General features: G+C 49.5%; 2 protein-coding genes across 3 annotated transcripts; one reads left to right on the top strand and one right to left on the bottom strand.

The window, feature by feature from the left end:
- The first annotated feature begins 36 nt into the window (after window positions 1-36).
- LOC108159930 (putative inorganic phosphate cotransporter) lies at window positions 37-2,028 on the top strand. Its single transcript, XM_017293576.2, has 4 exons — window positions 37-203; window positions 265-401; window positions 467-1,564; window positions 1,630-2,028. Exons 1-4 carry the CDS (start codon window positions 143-145, stop codon window positions 1,822-1,824), a joined length of 1,491 nt encoding a protein of 496 aa, XP_017149065.1. The 5' UTR covers window positions 37-142; the 3' UTR covers window positions 1,825-2,028.
- Window positions 1,938-15,894, bottom strand: LOC108159927 (mucin-5AC). 2 transcript variants are annotated; one of them, XM_017293572.2, is made up of 6 exons: window positions 15,544-15,894; window positions 11,097-11,130; window positions 4,137-7,609; window positions 3,899-4,072; window positions 3,547-3,845; window positions 1,938-3,490 (listed from the first exon to the last, which is right to left on the bottom strand). In XM_017293572.2, the coding sequence occupies exons 3-6, from the start codon at window positions 7,596-7,598 to the stop codon at window positions 2,620-2,622; spliced, it is 4,806 nt and encodes a 1,601-aa protein (XP_017149061.1). In that variant the 5' UTR covers window positions 7,599-7,609; window positions 11,097-11,130; window positions 15,544-15,894; the 3' UTR covers window positions 1,938-2,619. The 2 variants fall into 2 exon arrangements, with proteins under 2 accessions (XP_017149061.1, XP_017149063.1); XM_017293574.2 differs by having other exon boundaries at window positions 3,547-3,842.
- Window positions 15,895-20,193: the final 4,299 nt, after the last annotated feature.

Here is a 20,193-nt window from a genome sequence, read left to right as displayed (position 1 = left end):
GTGGGCCAAGTATATTTATCAGTGATTATCAGCAGTTTTATTTACATATTAGACGCTCTTGAGGGCGCCTTTACTTTTCCTCCCTCCATCACTAGCATAACATCTATTAACTTGGGTACGTGGATAGAATTGGACCCGCAATATGGTACTCGGCTGCTCCCCTTGCTGCAGTCGGACTGGCTACCAGCAAATAGGGAACACAGGCAAGTGTTTGCCGTCCCCTTTGTTTGAATCTGTTTTCTCTTACGTTGCAGATATTTTCAGGGCCGCGATTCGGAGTGCGACATCTGCAATGCATTCTGGTCTTCTTTGGCCTGGCCGTGGCCTATTCCTTGCGCGTTAACCTCTCCGTGGCGATTGTGGCCATGACGGATCGCAATGCCAGCAACCCGGACTTTCCTGTAAGCATAGCCATGCATTAGATGCTCATTCGATAATATACATAATCCATTATTTTGATTTGCAGGAGTTCGAGTGGAACGAGAGCGTCAAGTCCTACCTGCTGAGCAGCTTCTTTTGGGGTTACGTCGTCACACAGGTACCAGGTGGCTATCTCTCGGCCATCTATGGTGCCAAGTATATGCTCTTCTTTGGAGTGCTTGTATGTTCCTGCCTCGCCCTGCTGACGCCCTTTTGCGCCATTACGGGCGGCTGGAAGACCGTAGTCGTTCTGCGTGCTATTCAGGGTCTCTGCCAGGGCGTAATTTTCCCCTCAACGCACACGTTCCTCTCGAAATGGGCGCCAACCGAAGAGCGCGGCCGACTGGTCGGCTATTGTTATTCGGGCTCACAGTTCGGCACGGTGGTAATGCTCTCGGTGAGCGGTTATATTGCGTCTTCCTCGCTGGGCTGGCCCAGCATCTTCTATGTTCCTGGCTGTGTGGGCATTTTGTGGTCGGGTGTGTGGTACTTCTACTGCTCAAGCACTCCGGCCCAGCATCCATCGATAACGCCGGCTGAGCGTCGCTACATCGAATCGTCTAACCAGGCACGTCGTCCATCGGATGTAGGACGCGAGATGACGCCACGTCCGCACACGCCCTGGCGACGCATTCTTACCTCAGGACCGTTTCTGGTGCTCGTGCTGGCTCATTGTGCCAACAACTGGGGCTTCTGGACGCTGCTCACAGAGATTCCCACATTTATGAAGAGCGTCCTGGGCATGGACATCAAGAGCAACGGCCCGCTGTCGGCTCTACCCTACTTCGCCATGATACTGCTCACGTGCGTGTTCATTTGGCTGTCGGATGCAATGAAGCAACGTGGCACAGTCATTCCACTGGGTTTCTCCCGGAAGTTCTTCAATACGCTGGGCATGTGGCTGCCCATGCTCGCTCTGATCGGTCTGGGCTACATCACCGAGGGCGAGTCCAATGTCCGTCTGGCCATTAGCTTGCTCACCACGGCAGTGGCTACCAATTCGGCTACATATTTAGGCTTCCACGTCAATCACATCGATCTATCGCCCAACTTTGCTGGTACTCTGATGGGCATCACGAACTGTGCAGCCAACTTTATGAGCATTCTGGCGCCGCTGATTGTGGGATTGATTGTCTGGGATGAGGTGAGTGGCTGGTACTTTTGCATTTATTAGATTTCACATGTGCAAGTGTCATATCTCTCTTTCAGACGAATCCCGCGCAATGGCGAATCGTTTTCTTCTTCACCGCTTTCGTTTACTTTATGGGTAATCTGCTCTTCATGGTCTTCGGTCGGACCGGTGTCCAAGAATGGAACACTCCAACAACTAGAACGCCAACGGCCACATCTACTGAAGAGGGAGAAGCCTTTGATGGGGATCGGGCGCCGCTTATCGAGGCTTGAAAGCGGAGATGGGTCGAGCACGGAGTTGGGGATTGGTTGTAAATTGTGAAACTTTTGTACCTTAAAGGGGAAGTGCATTCCATGGAATTGATTGATCGCAATTAGCATCGTACTACTAGCTATACACATGACTATATTATATACACAAGGATATACTCTATTTATGTACAGAACATATACAAATCCTAACAAATATCTCGCTTAGATTTTCGTTGTTTTATTTTATTGGTATCTGTATTTGTATTTGTTAGTACACAATATTGTATGGTACAAGACTTATGCTGGCTATGTGCTATCCTGACATTATTCGCTAACTCTAAGATCTATGTACTAAATTCTCTAAACGGGAATACGATATATCCGGGAAACACTCCTTTGACAACACTCGCAAGGATGAGCAGGATAAGCTTATAGAAATTCTTTGATAGGAATATATAATATCATTCCAAAGCGTCTTCAGCTAAATATTCATCTTATCCAAGAACTTCTACAGCCTTCGAACCAGTCCTAGTCACTGCGAATGGGCATAGGGTGAATCCATCCATCAAACCCTCGATCTGCTTATCCTTATGAACATATTTGTATTTAAAGCTAGTTAATTACATCTGGATACGGCTTGTGCGCTTCTGCGGGCTGAGGATGAGGAGCTGTGCTGACTAGCGCCGCCCCTTAAGGTGGCGGCCGCCTGTCCACCCTCACTCGCCCCGGCCCCAGGCTTTACCTGTGCGTATTCCGTTTGCCCTTATGTACATGCAGAGTCCATGTCCACCATGCTCTGCCGGAGGAGTGCTCAGCTCAGTGCAGTTTGTGGTTGGCGGGCAGATCCTCGGACCTTATGCAGCGTCCGCGATAGCAGATCTCTGTCTCGGAGGTGACTTTGGTCGATGTGGATGTGGCATAAACCACATGCTCCATGAGGTCCTTGTGGAAGTTATCTTTGCTACCCTCCGAAGCACCTTCTGTTGCTGTGGTGGTGGTGGCTGTCAGCTCATCGTCCGCTGGTGAGAGAGTGGTTTTGTCCGTGGACGTGGCTGGAGTAGTGCTGCGCTTGATGCTCGTGTACTCCTGGCGACGCTTACCCACGGCAGCCAGGGCAGCGTTCACCGTCTCGTCCTCGCTCTCTTCGATGGCAAACAAATCGTGCAGCTGCTTCTTCACCTCTGAGAAGATGCTGGGCTGCGTCTCCAGGTCGCCATCCCCATCCCCATCCACATCCACATCCGCCGCGGTATCCATGCGACGCGTGGCACTTTCCAGCGTCTCCATTGGCAGCGTCGATGCCATTGTTGCCTCCTCCAAGGCTCTGGCGGTGGTCACCTCATACTCCTCTGGCGTCGTGGGCGAGGCCGCCGTGGTGGTGACTATCGCTTCTGCTGTCTCAGCCTCGGTGGCTGCTGGTGTCAGCGGGGTGGTGGTCTTCGGCTGCTGCTCCTCCTTCTCGCTGGCCGCCTGCAGGGCATTGTAGAGCTGAGGTCCCAGATTCTGGGACTCGGCCGTCTCGAAGTTTTCGCCATTTTCCGATCCACTAGTCACGCGGCTCTTCTTCCACTTGCCACGCCTATTCAGCCTGCCAATGGTGCTGCTGGTGTTGGGTGACTCTGTGGCCAGTTCCTCTGGCACCTTGCCCATCACTTCCTCGAGCAGTTCAGCAAAGGATTTCTCTGGTCTGTAAGGAAATGGAATAAGTAACTGAATGGCAGCCAAAGGGCATTGAAATCTCACTTCAGGTTCGGCGCCTTTAGGGTGGTGGTGCGTTGCACGGCTGATCCAGCCAGATCCGCAGCTACGTTGAACTCGTACGTCTCGGGCTGCGCTGTGGGTCCCACAGTCACGATCTCTGGCTCGTTCTCGAAGTTGTGCGCCTCTGTCTTGTACTTGGGATTCAGTGGCTTGAAACTGTTGGTGTTGGCATTGGCATTGTTGTTGCTGTTGGAAGTCTCCGAGGATGGCGACCACTGGGACTCTTGGCCCTCCAGCTGGAATGGCTGCTTATAGCGACGACGCTGGGTGATGGTTGTCTGCTAGAGATTCAACCTTAGATTTGACGCTAAAATGGAAAGCATTTCTCACTCACCTCCTTTTCTTTGGGCTCTTGATTGTAGCGGCTCAGCTTGCGGAGATTTGTCCTCTGGGTTGCTGCTTCCTGGACTTCCTCTTCGGGGGCCGCAGTGGAGGAGGCAGGGTGTCCTGGACGACGCTGACGTTGTCGCACCTTGACCACACGACGAGGCGGCAGGCGAGTGCGAATCTGAAAATAGCAGCACAGACATAGAGAGAGTTCTTCTGGAGAAATCTTGTTTCGAATTTCTTACGGAAGGACGCTCTTCCGAGGGCGTGGTGCTGGTGACTGGCGGCTCTGTTGTGGTGGTAGTCCTCACCCTGGGATAGTTTCGGCGCACGAACGGCGAGCGACGTGTTGTGGTCGTGGGCGCTGCCTCTGTGGTTGTCGTGGTGCTGGTCGTAGTTGTCGAGGGCGTTGTGGTAGCCAGCGTGGTGATAATGGGACTCACTTCATTGCGAACAATGGCCTCGGTGGGTGTGAGATCCTCCTGATTGGGGAAGTAGCCGGGCCCGTAGTTGTCCTTGGAGAACTCCTGGTAATGCTGGGCGATCTGCATGGGCTCCAGCAGGCTGGACGGGAATCCTGAACCCTGAACGCTGGCGCTGTCGATGCTGTTGCTGGGCGTCACCGTGTACACCTGCTGTGACTCCGAAGCCGGGCCCTCGGTGGTGGCCTGGAAGTCGTACGAACTGGGAATGGCTGTGGGGCTTGTGGGTCGGCGCGAGGGGGCGGAGGAGGAGCCCTTGAACACCGGATAGTTCTGCTTGAGCACGTCACGTTGGTAGTCGAGATCCTGGTCTTCGCGTTGGCCGTTCTTTGATCCCTTCCTGGTCTTCACCTTCAGCGACTGGCGCTCCTCGGTGGTGGGCCTGTAGCGGATGCGATTTGGATTCCGAATGAGGGGATTCCGGGCGCTGGTTGGTCGCCGGGTGGGGATTGGTGCAGAGTCGTCTCCCTGGTCTCCGCCGCCGCCCGTGGTGGAGGCGGTTCCGGCTGCAGTGCCTCGGTTACCGTATGGTCGACGGATGCGATGCGGCACCTTTCCGCTTGACTCGGACTCGGAGTACGACACGGAGGAGGTGGTCACCACCTTGGAAACGGCTGGCTTGCGGGTGCGCAGCAGGGGACGGCGGGTGGGTCGCGTTTCCGGCTCGGGTTCACTCTGTGGCGTGATGGTTGTTCCTGGCTGGAGTTTGTCTTTCTCCTGGAGATTATTGACCAATCCGGGAATGTCGGGCGTCAAGGCCGGCAGCTCCGACGGCACATGGTAGGGGTTCGGCTCGTAATCCACGTTGCTGTTATCCAGAATCTCGTTCTGCACTTGGTTGAAGCTGGGCCTGTGATTCAGCGGCGCCTGCGCCTGCTCTTGGTCCACTTGGTAGCCCACATCCGAGGTGGTAACCGGCACTGCTGCGGGCGTATAGATGTTCACGCGATGCTTGCTCTTGACCCTCTGCGTCGTAGGCACCTCGTAGTCGGGTGCGCTGGGCGTGTACTGAACCTGTTCGAAGGCGGGCGGAATCGTAGTGAGCGGACGCTGGCGGAAGGCATCTTGCTGCCGGAAGTACTGCTTCATGCGATGCTCTTCTTCCACTGTGGTGGCCGTCGGCGGTCGCGTGGTCAGACGGGGCTGCTGTTCCTGGACGACGGGCTGCAGGTACTCGGGATACAGGTGGCCACTGGAGCCGGGGAATTCCACCTGCGGCCGGGTGCTGTACGTAAAGAGGGGCTGGGTGGGCGCCGCCTCTGTGGAAGTCGTTGAGGTTGTGGTCGATGTTGTGCTGGTGGATGTAGAGCTGGTAGTGGTGGGCTTGCTGGTTAGCGACTTAAAGAAGTCATCGCCTCCGATCTGATTGAGCGTGTCGAAGGGGTTCTGCGTCTTGGTGGGTGGACGGTAGATAGGCTGCTGATGCTGCTGCTGCTGCTGCTGATGATGCTGATGCTCCACCTGAACGTTCTGGGGTCGCTTCTTCTTGTGGCGCTCCTGCTTGGCGGGAATCTTCGGAGAGCTCACCTCCTGGATGCCGTCCTGTACGTAATAGTAGCTGAACTTGTTCCCGCGTACAGGTGCACCCGATGCACCCTGTGACTGCGACTGCAACGGGGCCTGTGCCTGTGCCTGGGTTGTGGTCTCGAAGGGATTCCGCGTGCTGCTCACGGCTGCATAGGGACGCTGCTGACGCTGTGGCGGTGCCTGAGTCTGCACCGAAACAGAGTCCTTGGCGCGGTTGACCACAATGGAACCCACGTGCGGCTCGGGCAGGAGGATCTTGTTGAATCCATTCGGTGTACGATAGCTGAGCGGTGCCACAAAGAAGGAGACATCGCTGAGGTCGCGGCTCTGCGCCAGTTGCGACAAATACGGAAGGTCAAACTTCACATAGCCATCGGGAATGGGCATTCCTGCGGGTCCCACAAAGATCTCCGGCGTCTGTTTCGTTGGGGAATCGATCACGGAAATGCTGTGGGCACTGCGCAGGGCAGCCACCACATCCGACTGCGATGGCCGGGAGCTGGAGCGCAGCAGGAACATCGCCAGCGGGGGCTGGTGAGCCTTCGGCTTGGGCTTGGCGGTGGAGTACTGCGTCTGTGCCTGCGGCTGTGGCTGCGGCTGTGGCTGCGGCTGGGACTGGCCAAAGCTCTGGAAGATGCTATGCGGCTGGCTGGTGGTGGTGCTCGGTCGAGAGGTGGTTCCTGCGCTGAAGAAGTCGCTGCCCACGTTGGGATCCTGGGTGTAGAACTGGTTGATCTGGTAGGGATTCACGGCAGGAAGTCCTGGATTCACATTGAACTTGTTAACCTCAAAGTTGGAGTTGGAAGATCCTGGCCTGGAGCCCGACTGCTGTCGCTGCTGGTTGTACAGGGTGTCGTAGGGCACGTACAGCAGCTGGACCTCCTGCTGCCGACCTCCACTCGAGGCTGGAGCGGACGAGGGCGCCGGCTTGTTCAACCCAAAGATCGACTCTGGCTCGGGATCGAGGGGAAAGACCTGGGGGGTCACGCTCTGCAGCGATGGCTGCGTCGGCTTCGCATGAGACTTTGGCGGCAGGATGTCCTGGATGTAGTTTTGCTGCCGGAGGGGCTTGTTCAGGGTCTGTGCCAGTGGCTTCTGCGGCAGGGTATGGAACTCGGAGCCGAAGGGCTGCGCCTGCTGCTGGCCAAACAGTGAGGGAGGACTGAACAGCGAAGATGGGGCCTGAAGACCGCCTCCAAAGGTGTGCTGGATCTGATAGCCCGTCTGCAGAGTGGGCGGCGACTGGGCCTGTCCCCCCTCGTTACTGTGGAAGGGCATCTCAAACTTGAAGAACGACTGCGATGTGGGCTCCTGGCCGGAGTTCGTCTTCAGCGATGACGGTGGTCCCTGTCGCAGGGGCAGGGCCTGTCCCTGTCCATTCGAGTACCTTGGAAACTGGTACGAAAAATCAAACTGCGATCCGGGGGATACTCCTGGCTTGTTCAGGTCCCCGAAACGGGCGCTGGGTGGAAACGTCTGCGAGTAGGTCAGCACACGACCGTTGCCGGAACGATCCTTTCCGCCGCTTCCGTCCAGCGGCTGGGCGAGTGGTATCCAATCCAGAGAATCCGTGTCGGAGGTGGGAGCATCCTCGAGCTGCCGCGACCACTTGTCCGATGTTTCCTGGGCCCGGACAACGGTGGCAGCTGTGGCCAATAGGCACAGCCAAGTGGCGGTAAGTTGCATGCCTTGCTTCATAGCTTATATGCCTAATCGGAGAGAGATAATTGTGAATCAGACGAGATGAGATGCTATCAAACTGTGTTAGATCTAAGACTCCAATTCCAGTCGCTAAGAACCATCTAATCCGAAAGAATGAAACCCTACCAAAAGGTCAGTTATGGGTTCTTTTATCACTACGAATCTGGAACGCCCAATTAACAAAAAAAACTCCCACTAAGAACAGGTTACAAATCGCGGATTGTATTTTAGCCAAGAAAAGGTCACCAATTGCAGGTTGCAGCTGTGCCGATTCCAAAAGCAAAATCTCCATGCATTTTTAATGAGAGCTTTTCTCATGGCTGGGACCCAGCAGAGGGAGCAGGGACTGTGGACTCTGGACCAGTCGAGCAAGGTCAGTGGGCGTTGGGAGCAGCGCAGCTGCAGTGGCACCCTTAATTCAGATCAATTTGCATACTTAACAATCGCCATAAGCCCGGCTCAGGCTCTGGCCAAGTGAAAGGTTTCTTTTCTGGTCGTTTTGGTTGTCTGGCTCTGGGATCAGTAAATCAACAGATAATTGCTGGCTGTGGAGTCTTGGACTATTGCTGTCTGTGTCGCTGCAGCGGTGTGGCAAGTGTAACTGTAAGTGCAACTGGTCGGCAAGCGGTCGGCCATAACTGCCGGTCTGCCATCCAGCCAGCCAGCCATAATTGTGCACTTGTCTTCATTTGGCCAACGCGAGAAATTGCAATACTTAAAATGAAACGGCAGTCGAGCCAGAGAGGGGACACTCCTCCAAATGCAATGCCTCATTGAATAGCCATGATCCATGATCAATGGAGATTTCCTTATTTCGAAATCATTTTGCATACGGAATATCGAATACGGCAGACGGCATATGTCTGGGCCGGGACTAATTGCATCATCACCTTCCCCACCGCCATTATCTTCTATCCTCAATCTCCTATCCTCTATCCTCTATCCTCGGAGTATTATTGTCAAGGAGTGGACGAAGATTCGCTCATGCACGAGTATGTATATGAAAACGAAAGTGAGTCGCCATAGAGTGACCAAACCTGACCAACGATCCGCTGCCACTGCCACTACCATTGGCAGTTGCTTAAGTGAGTAACTGCGGCTCCACTCTGATCACCGATCACCGATCCCCGAGCACTTTCGTTTTCACTTTTCCAATGAATTAATCGCACATACTCCGAGTGCTAGCCCCTGGTTTCTTGCTGCTCTCTTAACGGATGCCAGGCTCAAACTGTGCGCGTTCCAGCCACATAAAATGGGTTAAACGAAAGCAAAAACAACTGCAAAAAGTGATGCGAAATATCGTAACAGCAACAAAAACGGAACTTGCAACGCTGCCGCTCCCGCTCCTGCTGCTGCAAGTCTGTTGAGGGGGCACAGGTCTATACAGGTGGCACAGTGAAAGAAGAAAGTTCATTGCATCGGAGTCCCTCGTCGTTCCGGGGTGGGGAGATGACAGCAAAATAATAGAAATTAGACACACTTGCGGTCAATATTTCGGACTGCGCTCCAAAAACCAGTTATCAACAAAAAGATACACAAAGAAAGATACAACGAGCGGGAACGTTGTGAGTTGCTGCGGACACCGCAACTCTACAGTTATACCCGATACTAAGTCAGTATGGCTCTCCTCCGGCAGACGCCGCTTATATTAAACGACACGATAAAGAGAGAGACAGAAAATCAGTCTGAGCGTGACGTCGGTGGCTGCGTAGCCACTGCAAATTGATTTGTTCCTATTGGCTATAAAAATGATCTGATCTGATCCAGATTCAGCAATCTCATAGATATGGTCATTATCTATGATTCTGCGTTTTTAGTTTTCTCGAATATGCAATATTGTGGATGCAACAGATTTTCGTTCTTTGTGTGGGCGGAAGCGGGTGGGGCGAAATTCTGAGATATACGTTTTATAGTAAGATCTAACAGAAGTGCGGATACCAAATTTGGTTACTCTAGCCTTAATAGTCTCTGAGATTTGTGGATGCCCCAGATTTTCGTACATGAAACAGAGCGAGAAAGAATGAAATTGTTTTCTTGATTCTGGCTATAATAATTATACGATCTGGTTGAGATTTTACACTCTAGAGCATATAGTCATCCTCTACGATTCTGCGTTTTTGGTTTTATCGTATCTTTAAAAATGTGGATGCCACAGATTTTCGTCCTTTGTGGGGGCGGAAGGGGGTGGGGCGAAATTCTGAGATAAAAGTTTTATAGTGAGATCTAACAGAAGTGCGGATACCAAATTTGGTTACTCTAGCCTTAATAGTCTCTGAGATTTGTGGATGCCCCAGATTTTCGTACATGAAACAGAGCGAGAAAGAATGAAATTGTTTTCTTGATTCTGGCTATAATAATTATACGATCTGGTTGAGATTTTACACTCTAGAACACATAGTCATCCACTACGATTCTGCGTTTTTGGTTTTATCTTATCTTTAAAAATGTGGATGCCACAGATTTTCGTCTTTTGTGGGGGCGGAAGTGGGCGGGGCGAAGTTTTGAAATATTTTTGTAGCAGTGACATATCACAGAAGTCTGGATCCAAAACATCGTTGCTCTAGCTCTTATAGTCTTTGAGCACTAGGCGCTAAAGGGGACGGACGGACGGACGGACGGACGGACGGACGGTCGGACAGACGGACAGACAGACAGACAGGGCTCAATCGACTCGGCTATTGATGCTGATCAAGAATATATATACTTTATGGGGTCGGAAGCGATTCCTTCTGGACGTTACACACATCCACTTTTACCACAAATCTAATATACCCCAATACTCATTTTGAGTATCGGGTATAAAAACTCATGGTCACACCTCAGTGAGTCGCAAAAGAGCAAAAGAGAGAGAGAGAGAGAGAGAGCACGCTAGTCGGGGCGGAGAAAGAGACAGGGGCAGTGCACTTGAAAACCATTGCTGCTGCCGCTGCTGGCTGCTCTTTTCATTGAAAGTGAAATGTGACAATGCCCTCTGGTAGGAGATACATACAGACGTAGACACATAAAGGGGTACGAGTCCGATCTGGAGCTGGTAATTTCCCTTTCATTTTGAAGCAGACATCTGGCAGTACATCGAAGCGGACTTTCGTTCGGATTCGGGCGGCAGGGAACCCACAGATTAATGGTATTTCGGGCTGGTTTTATCACTGACCAGAGACCACAGACCAAAGCCGGATGCTAGCACCGAAAAAAGGCCTGGGTCTAAGCGGATTACAAGTGCCGCCGGTTAAGATCGTTAAGCTCGTTAAGATCGTTAGTATCTGGTCCGGGTTCAATCAGTTCCTAGGGATTAGCTTGGAATCCGACTCCCTCTCTGTAACTGTCTCTGGCATTGACATTGTTTCATCGCTTTGCTGATCATTTGGGTGTGATTTAATTGGATTACCCGACTCGCTGTCTGGCTGCCTGTCTAACAGCGGGGCCGCACCCACTGAACACTGAACAGTGCACAGTGAACACCCACTGAGCCGGAAGGTCATTCCATTGTAAACTTACCATAAACAGCAGCAACAACAGTGTTGAGAGGTAGCTGCAAAATATGCAAAAAATAATATGGAATTAGTTTGATAGTGGGATAATTAAAAGAGTAGTTGCTAGGGCAATAGATCTTCCGTGATGGGGTCAAGAGCCCGAGGAGGGCTACCAGGTGGGAAGTTGAAAAGGGTTACATTGCTTCGTATGTTGCAATGCCATCTACAGATACATTTGTATCTGCGAGTGGGACTTGGTCTGTTGTTGTTTCTAGAGCTGCTTTTAATTGCAGTTGGAGGCTGCAACGGCCACGCTCCGATGACCGCAGAAAACACCACACACACACAAGTACACACCCACTTGTACTCTCCACTCACTTTTTGGCAACGCCTGCGGATCTGCGGATCTGTGAAACTCTGAGATACTAAGACCCGAGGCTGCAGCTGAATTATTAGAGCACAGCACAGCGCAGTAAAAAGAAACCCAAACCCAAACCCAAGCCCAGAGCTAGACCCAGAGCCAAGAGGAATGTGCGTGACCTGAACAGTTCAATTGTAATTGTGTGACTCAGTGTGGTGTGCCGCCAGTGCCACGGACTGCCAATATTTCACAGAAATCTTTGCGCAACTGCAACGCACTGCCACGAATTGATGTCAAGCCAACACACGACTCAGGTTGAGTCGAGTCGAGTCTATCCTACTTGAAAGCAACAATACCAAATGAATTTCACAAGCCGCACATTAAATATTGAGTGATTGTATCTCTGCCAAATCTCAGACAAATCAGCCGCCATCACTCAGATACAGTTTTCAGACTCCGGTCCAGATACTGACTGATTGTATCGCTGCGCTGCCAAATCTCAGCTGCAGATACAGTTTTAGAGACCCCGAGAGTCAATTAGTTTTTCGAGCAGCAGCTAACGATGAGCCGCCATCAAAATTGATGGCGACGCATAAATTATGCCACAGCAAATGCAGAGCCAATGAACTTTGAATCGCGGGGCAGAAAGAAATGAAACGAAAGCGACAATGAAATGCAGTTTTTGTCGACTGGCATTCAAAATTGGCTCTCGGGGGGCGTGTCACCTATTACGGCGCGATTGTTAGGCCTGTCGGAAAGAGTCAGAGCACCAGAAAACGACATAGGAAAATGCCCATTTGTGGCTCTGCTAATTCCTAACATTTTATGCCGCAGCGACCCCGAAGAAGAAATGTTTGAAATTATTAAACGAAATGTAAATTTCACGCAGCCAACGGCGACGAAAGAAATGAAAATGGAAATAAAACTAAAAACAACAAACTTTCATTTCTCGCGCTCACTGCTTTCCAAATGAGGTAAGAGCCCATACCCGATACCGATACCGGTGTGGAGGTGGAGGTGGAATTGGAGATAGAGTTGGAGGGCAGCCCCAGCCCCAGCACCAGCACCTGTTCGGCAAGCCAAGACATACCTCGGGGCCGCCTCTTGCGTAATCCCAAGAATTTATGCCCAGGCATTTGAAAGCGAAAGTATTTCTTCGTCAAATTCAATTTGGCATGCAAGGGGGTGGCGGATTGCGAGGCACAAACCGGATGTGTTGTTGTCGAGGGAGGGGGGGGCTCTTAATGGGGCTACACGTTAAACAGTTAAAATTGTTTTAAATTTTTATCACTCAACGGAATCGAATGACAACAATAACGACATTGCGGATGGCGCAAAAGATGCGCTCAGCTAATTACAAAACTTTTGTTTCCAAATGCTCCGCAGTGAATCCAGTGAAGCCATTGAGACAGGGAGCCAGTGAGCCAGAGATAACTGCGGCCCCAAACAATGTGACAATTTCGAAAGAGCTACTTACTCTATATAGGCATACATATACGCCGCAGAATATATGTACATATATGTACACGAGTAGGTGCATATATGAAAAACCATAAAGCAAGCTCTGACAAAACAAAGGCGCAGAGCGGGAGCCAGCTGAAGAAAGCAAAAGTTGGCCCAAGACAGAAGCTGAAGAAATACCCCGTACTAGTGCAGGCAAATGCATGTGGCCTGGGTCGGATCAGGTCTGGCCTGTCGAGGCGGCACACCATTCTGGGCCCCCAGACCTACTACTTACTAGATGTGATGCAATCCAACGAGTGTCTGTACATATCCACATAAACCGCCGTCTAAACGCAGCCAAGAGATACATATGCACAGATGAACATTAGCAATCAATCCACATCCGTGACCAAGACAAGAGTGTGAGAAAAAATTCAGTAGGCCAAGACACTTCAACTTGTCTGGTCTCTGGCGTCGGAGGCCTGGTCTAGAAAAGCGGCAAACAAAACGCAAAGGCCCCAGCAAATGGGGCTGACTAATCAACTGCTGCATCTCGGAGACCCACTGCGACTGCAACTGCAACTGCCACAGCTCACGACTTGGATGCAGCGGGCCAGGCCATAAAAACCTGGACTGAAATTGAATTTTATGTTGTTGCTTCTACATTGATCTGATATTGGCAGTAATTATTCACATTTGGTACACGGATCGTGTCAAAATCTACCATTATGTGTATTACTAAAATCCAAATGGGGATAATGGCCAACTAAAGTTATTATTAACTCTAAACATCAAATGAAATGTCGGTGTAAGAACATGTACTTCATTTTAGAATTCAGACATTTAGTGGATAAACTATAAACTGAAACTATAGCTGGGATGTAACTAGTCTTTATATGTATAATATAGTCTGAAAACTCAGTAAATTCAATAAACCAGTTGGATAAGTGGTTTTTAAGTAACAAACATTAATTAAATGGAAACACTAAGCTTTTCTTTAAGGTGTGTTTGAACCACTTAGTAAACAATTTAGGAACCCTATACTATGGTATACCATTTCCATATCGAATATATTACCCAATTTATGACCTTCCTAGGGCTCAATAACTCAATTCCAAACTCTTCATTAAGTTCTGCCACGCACTGCGGCAGACGAAAGAAAGCGAAAAGCGAACTAATGAAGCAAGTTTGCGTCCTAAGTCTTTTGTTTAGCCAGAGCGAGAAAGTCGTAATCCCAAGGCAGTCCGAGTGGAGGCTCAGCGCTTGACAAATTGAACGTTTTGCGGTTGAGTAATTGAAAGACAAAAAAATACAGACAGGCGGACGGATTGATAGATGGACGGACGGGTAGGCCACACACACAGGCAGCCAAGCAGGCAGGCTGGGGCCTGGCACGTGCTGAACCTTGGAAGCTTCTGCGGCTACGCAAAGACATTCGCACGTTTCACTTTCATTGGTTTCAACAGTCCCCCGATTGGGGATGGGGATGGGTATGTGTATGGGGGATGAGGTGTAACAGAGGAGTAGAGGAGAAGTGGCAAATATACACATCAAGCGCCACATTAAGACACGACAATAAAGAAAAAGTGAGTCTGAGCGGTATTATATTTTCTTGACACTTTCGCGAGTTTTGTTTTCTCTCCCTCTCTCTCTCTCTCTCTACTTCTGCATCTCTTTTATTGGCACTGGCATTGGCCGATGAGGCGGCTACGTGATTTCAGTTTGCTGCCAAAGGCTATGATGGCCATGTGGCTGAGGATGTCTCTGTGGAAGCGCGGGGCAGCCAATTGGCCGGCCGGCGGGCATCGCCGCCTGCGTTTATTGTAATTAGAAAGTATTTAATTTCGAAAACGCCGCCAGTTCGCATATAAAAATGTGTATACACACATAAATATAATATATCAAAAAAAAATAAAAAATAAACGTGAACCTGTGGGTATGTTCATTTCCCCTCTCTCTCGCTAACTGTGTGTTTGCTTTTTCGAGTACCCTCAAATGACAAACATCAGTAGAAGCATCCACAAATAAGTGAAGACATTAGTTCCGTTAAGATCGGATGGCATCAGAGATCGGGGAAAGAAATGCCTGCCTTGAGCATCGCACATACATGCATGCATATGTAAATGGGTCCGATAAACAAGACTTTTCTTGTCGAAAATAAAAGTTTCACCTGGTGAAAATTGGGTTAATGAAGTGGAAGATGGAAAAGCATCAAACCCCGAACCCGAACCCGAACCCAAGACATTTGTATGTGGCCCCCAAAGAATAGACATGGACCGCAGTGGGACAGGGCAGGGGTCTCACGCCTTATCTACTCGTAAATGAGGAAGAATGGCCATAAAACTTGACTCGACTTGTCTCATCTCGTCTCGTCTCTCTCTAGAGGATGGACAGACAGATAGCTGGATGGCTGGATGGATGGTTGGATGGTTGGAGCAGACCATAACTCTTTGGGCAAACAAATTGCATGCCAGTTAACTAGAGAAGTGAGCAAAAACAAAATGAAATTTCCAAATAATTAGAGCATGAAAAAATAAACAGCAATATTGCCGACACATGTGTGCAGCTTCTGTGTAGAGAGTGAGAAAAAAAAAAATTTCTATTTGCCTTTTTTGGCAGTTAGACGTGCCCCGTCCTGTCCCGCCCCGCCCCGTACTTGGCCACTTACCGCTCTCCTTCCTGCAGTCAGCGGGCAGCGCTTTGTGGTGTCTTCTCTTTCACTTTGCCAAAAACTCAATTACTGCTTTAATTTTTGACTAATTTGCAGATTAGCAGCAGATCCCGATTCGCTGCAGCTTGAATTTCACTTTGAACAAACACTTGTGATGGCAGCCGTGGGGCACGGAATGGTGTCCAGGCAGGAAGCGCACGCACTTTCAGTTAGCGGAGGAGCCGTGCAAATGTCGTTGGCACCACTGTGGCTCTACTGGACACTCGAGTTACAGTTAAAGTTAAAGTTAGAGTTCGGTTTCAGTTAGAGTTCGAGTTAAGTTTTTGCCGGATAGGAGCTGGAGCTGCGCCGCGTCTGCATCGTTCGCATGCCGTTAACAGACTGAAGAAATGAAAAGCGTCTCTGGCCAAAGTAAGTAAGAGTGGTTCGTTGGTTCGTTGCTGGTTTTCTTTCGAGCAGCGGAGGCGACGCCGGCAGCGCAGCCAACTGCTGCGTCAGCGTCAGCGTCAACCACAATACGCTTAAAGTGGCTTTTACAAACATTTTTGTAGCTGTAGCTGTAGCTTTTGGTCTGGGCCAGGCCAGGCCAGGCCAGGCCAGCAAACTGTAGCAAGCCAATATGTGGTCTGGCCGTGTCTGGTGCCGCTCTGGGGTCCAACCAGCACCACTTGCCTGGCTCGCTGCCACCACCGATCTCTCAAAAGATCCACCCATGATTTGTGAATTTGTGGTGGATAATCAAAACTAACGGAGGCCCCCAGAAGGCACCTAAATGCAAATCAGTTGAGCTCTGCTCGGCCATAAATGTCGTCTGGCCGCCATTCAACATGTTTCTAGTACTAGTATTTCTCGTTGCAGTGCTCTGTTGTTCCTTTTAGTGTGCCAGTTTTGCAATTTGCTGTGACAAGTTTTTGTGCTGCTTGCAAGTTGCAACCGATCCGCGCTCATGATTCAGTAGGCATATCGGCAGCTACAATTCCATAATTCTGACTCATTGCCATATGGCTATGATCCGTGCATCAAGCTTTAATTGGCTTTCAGACTCCACTCCACTCCACTCCGCACACTCAAGGTCGTCGTCATCGTCGTTGTAGTTGATTTCGTTGTTACACTAGATTCCATTATGAGTTTAATTGAATTGTTTGTTTGGTGTGTTTCGATGGGGTAGGGTAGGGCAGCAGCAGACTCTGGAATGAAGTCGAGTTTGTAAACCGATTTGGTGTGGAAATTGATTAAATACCGGAGCAACATCAAATGTACAGAATCCATGATTTTCATATTGCAGCACATGTCTGGGCGTCCTTCGGCGGAGGCTATTGAAAAGATAAAGCAAATGACAAACAGAATCTATTATTTTTCCTATGGGGCCTTTAATTGTTGTCTCTTTAAGTCTGCTATCGATAATCAATAAGGAGCGATATCATTTACCAAACTAAAACATAAATAGCTGACCTGAACGTTATTTAGTGCCCCAAAGCTATTTATAGTCTTTGCTTAAAACTTATTGAAAGGTATAACTAAACCATTGACCTGTGGCTTGTGTTGTGTGTTTTCGATTATGGAATGAACACAGTTATGACCAGGCCAGCATTTCAAAACTAAGTGTATCCACGCGTCGTTGGCAAAGGCTCGCGACTCGCACTGGCCCTCTGACGGTCTGCAAGAATGTGGCCTTAAAAGGGGCCTTTGCTGAAGATATTTCTATCAAGCAATTAAAATATTCTCATTCCCAGCGGCGCATAATTTCCGCTAAGCAAACAATTGTCTAAGTGAGACGTTTATGGATCGTGGAAATTGAGTTAATTAGCATAACAGCTCACAGAGCGAAACATTCATTCATCGGCGGCGGGCCATTATCCATTAGGTAACCCAAACAAGAGGCGACTTTGTCTTTCTGTCCGTCTGCCTGCTAGTTTATTTGCTTTTTTCAATTTGCAATTTGCAATTGAGAGTGCATTGACAGCCTCGCATGGCAGCGGCATCAGCAGTAGGAGAAGGAGTTGGAGCCACAGCGGCTGTGGCAGTGGCAGTGGCAGTTTGAGCAGCTTCACCACAAATCCAATCAGTCAACTTGTCATAAAGCCTCACCTGCCCCACGGGTAGGCGTGAGTTATGTGCGGGCTGCGATGACGTATGAGGAAGGTTTTCACTTTTCAGCCTGAGTTATGTGATGAAGTCTTTGGCCATCAAACCCCGGCCTGGAGAGCATTCAACCGTGACCAGCCCAGCTCCAACATCCGCTGGCTGACAGCTTCTTTGGCGGGGGAGCGACTAGAACAAAGCACTTTCACTTCTAAAGTCTCACGAGAATCAATCGGAATCAATTGCATCGAATCGGTAAAGAACAATTAGAGTTAACCTTTTCACAGGTGGCGTGTCTCTCCGCCGCGATCCCACACGCCCAAGGCGATGCCAAATGGCAAATGTAACATTAACAGCAATAATAGCAATAACAGCCACAGTGATTCGACCTTCAGCCCCGCTTATGAATGGCTTTTCCCAGGCCCTCTGCTTGTTTTTCCATACGTATGCGGAAAAGAGTAACGAGATTTGCATAAAATTCGAGTCAATCGCTTTAACTGTGGCCAAAGTGTTCCCACAGCGCCAAGTAGATCAACTTAATTGCGTCTGTACGTGTCTCTCTATTTTTTTTCGGCATAATTTAACCTTATTAATGGTAGAATCTTTGTGGAGCAGCAGGAGGACGGGCATTGGCGGTTGTGTGTTGGAATGGCAGTTGAGCAGCAGCTGGAGGAGCGCTGGCTGATGCAACATTGACAAGAAGACATAAATATCGAGCATTATGCAATCCAGTGCACTCGCCAGGCGAGATTTGGCCAAAGGCGGGAGGCCAACAGGAGGAACAGAGAAAGAGGCTGATGTCGAGAGACATTTATCGATGCGTCGACGCATCGAGAGTCAAATGCAGTTTAAGCGCACGAAACTAAGACAACTTTTTGTTGCTGCCTCCGGGTGATGCCCAAAATGCCTGCCGCTGCTGCTGCTTGGCCATAAAACGCTTCCTGCTCCCGCTGCATCTCAGTGCAGTGCAATGGTCAAAATGTGGTCGAAATCTAAACTGGATTGTCGTCAGTGCAGTCCCCTCCCCCCCGACCCCCTCCAGAGGAGAGCAGCCTCTTGGTGCCTTTGTGCGCCCCAGCAGTTTCCTTCCTTGTGTGTGGATTTGGGTTAGCTAAACATTTATCTGCCGCTCGAGCTGTTGGTTTTTATGCTGATGCTGATGATGGTAACGAGGGCACGGGGAAGAGTCTCGGAGAGTGCAGGGTATATTGACTTTGAGGGGTGGTACGTGGAAAGACCACAAGTGCCTTGTAGAGATGGAACTTTAACGAAGGCTCTGTAGGAGAACAAGGAGATCCCGCTACTTCTTCTTGTTTTTGTTCATCACTGAAAGAGTATCCAACATTTCATCTGCCTTAAGATCTTCCACCTTCCATTTCTTTCTCTTCACTCTGCAATTAATATTTTGTAATAGTGACCAAAAAAAAAAAAACAAATCCCCAAGCAGAAACAACAAAAACAAAAACAAGGCGAGTGGGAAAAATTACGGCAAAAAAACATTGGCTTTAAACGGTCACATGGAATGTGTGTTTTGTCGGGCAGCGAATAATTTTACCACTTTCAAAAATGATTTTTCAATTTCACTGCAGCGGATCGAAACTATAGGCCACGGTGTCGGCAAATGGGGCCTAAGTGAAGAGATAGCAACGTTTATACATATGTGCTTATGTATGTATTGATGCATAATAATTATGCATGCGGCGTATTAAAAAGCGCGAACCTTAGAAACGATTCAGAAACCGAAAGAAAACAAATTGAATCCCATTGAAACAGACAGCGGGGAGGAGCGGCTATAATTTCACTTTCCTTTCCTTTCGTTTTGTTTCGTTTCGATTCCCAAAATGGGCCTGCAGTGACTCCGACTGCATTTCAATTTTCCATGTGATGTGCGCGGGTCTCTTATTATTTTGGTTAGTTTTTCATTTTCATATGGCTTTGGAGTGGTCTCTTCAGCTGGCATGTTAATGTAGGTCCAAACGAGAGCGGACGGTGGAGAGCGAAAGCCCAGAGTCAGTTACAGCGATAATTCAGGGAAATAATTAAAACTCCATGAAAGCGATTATCGGCCAACAGTTTCACTGCCAAAATTTCTTTGGTTAATGTAATTTCAATTACGTGCTGGCCGGAAATGAAGCGAAAATGAAACGAAATCGAGTGCTCAGCCGAAAATGTCAGTAGTCGATCACGATGACACAATCAATCGCTGGCAAATAATTGTGTTCCGTTCCGTTCCTCCTCGAAGTGTTCACTGAGTCACGGATCTACGTTGTGGCATGCAGATAGCTGCAACTTGACACGGCCGCCGGTGCCGAGCCAATTGCGTGCAGAGAGTTCAGCGGGGTTCAAGAAACCTTCCGTCCGACAAGCCCATATTGTGGCTGGGTACAGTGCGTTTGGGTATTGTAAGTCTATGGAATCTAAACCAAAAGGCCTACGGAAGGTGCAGAGAAAAGTGTTTCTTGTTGAAAGAATATTGGATTTTCAAGCAGAGCCTTAGATTATCCACCAGGAAATGATACAAGTTATCGATAAAGCAATAAACGCTTACTTTTCGAGTTAGTTATC

This window comes from Drosophila miranda, chromosome 3 (assembly GCF_003369915.1).
Source record: "Drosophila miranda strain MSH22 chromosome 3, D.miranda_PacBio2.1, whole genome shotgun sequence".
NCBI classification, from domain to species: domain Eukaryota; kingdom Metazoa; phylum Arthropoda; class Insecta; order Diptera; family Drosophilidae; genus Drosophila; species Drosophila miranda.
This window is presented reverse-complemented; position numbering and strand designations above follow the sequence as displayed.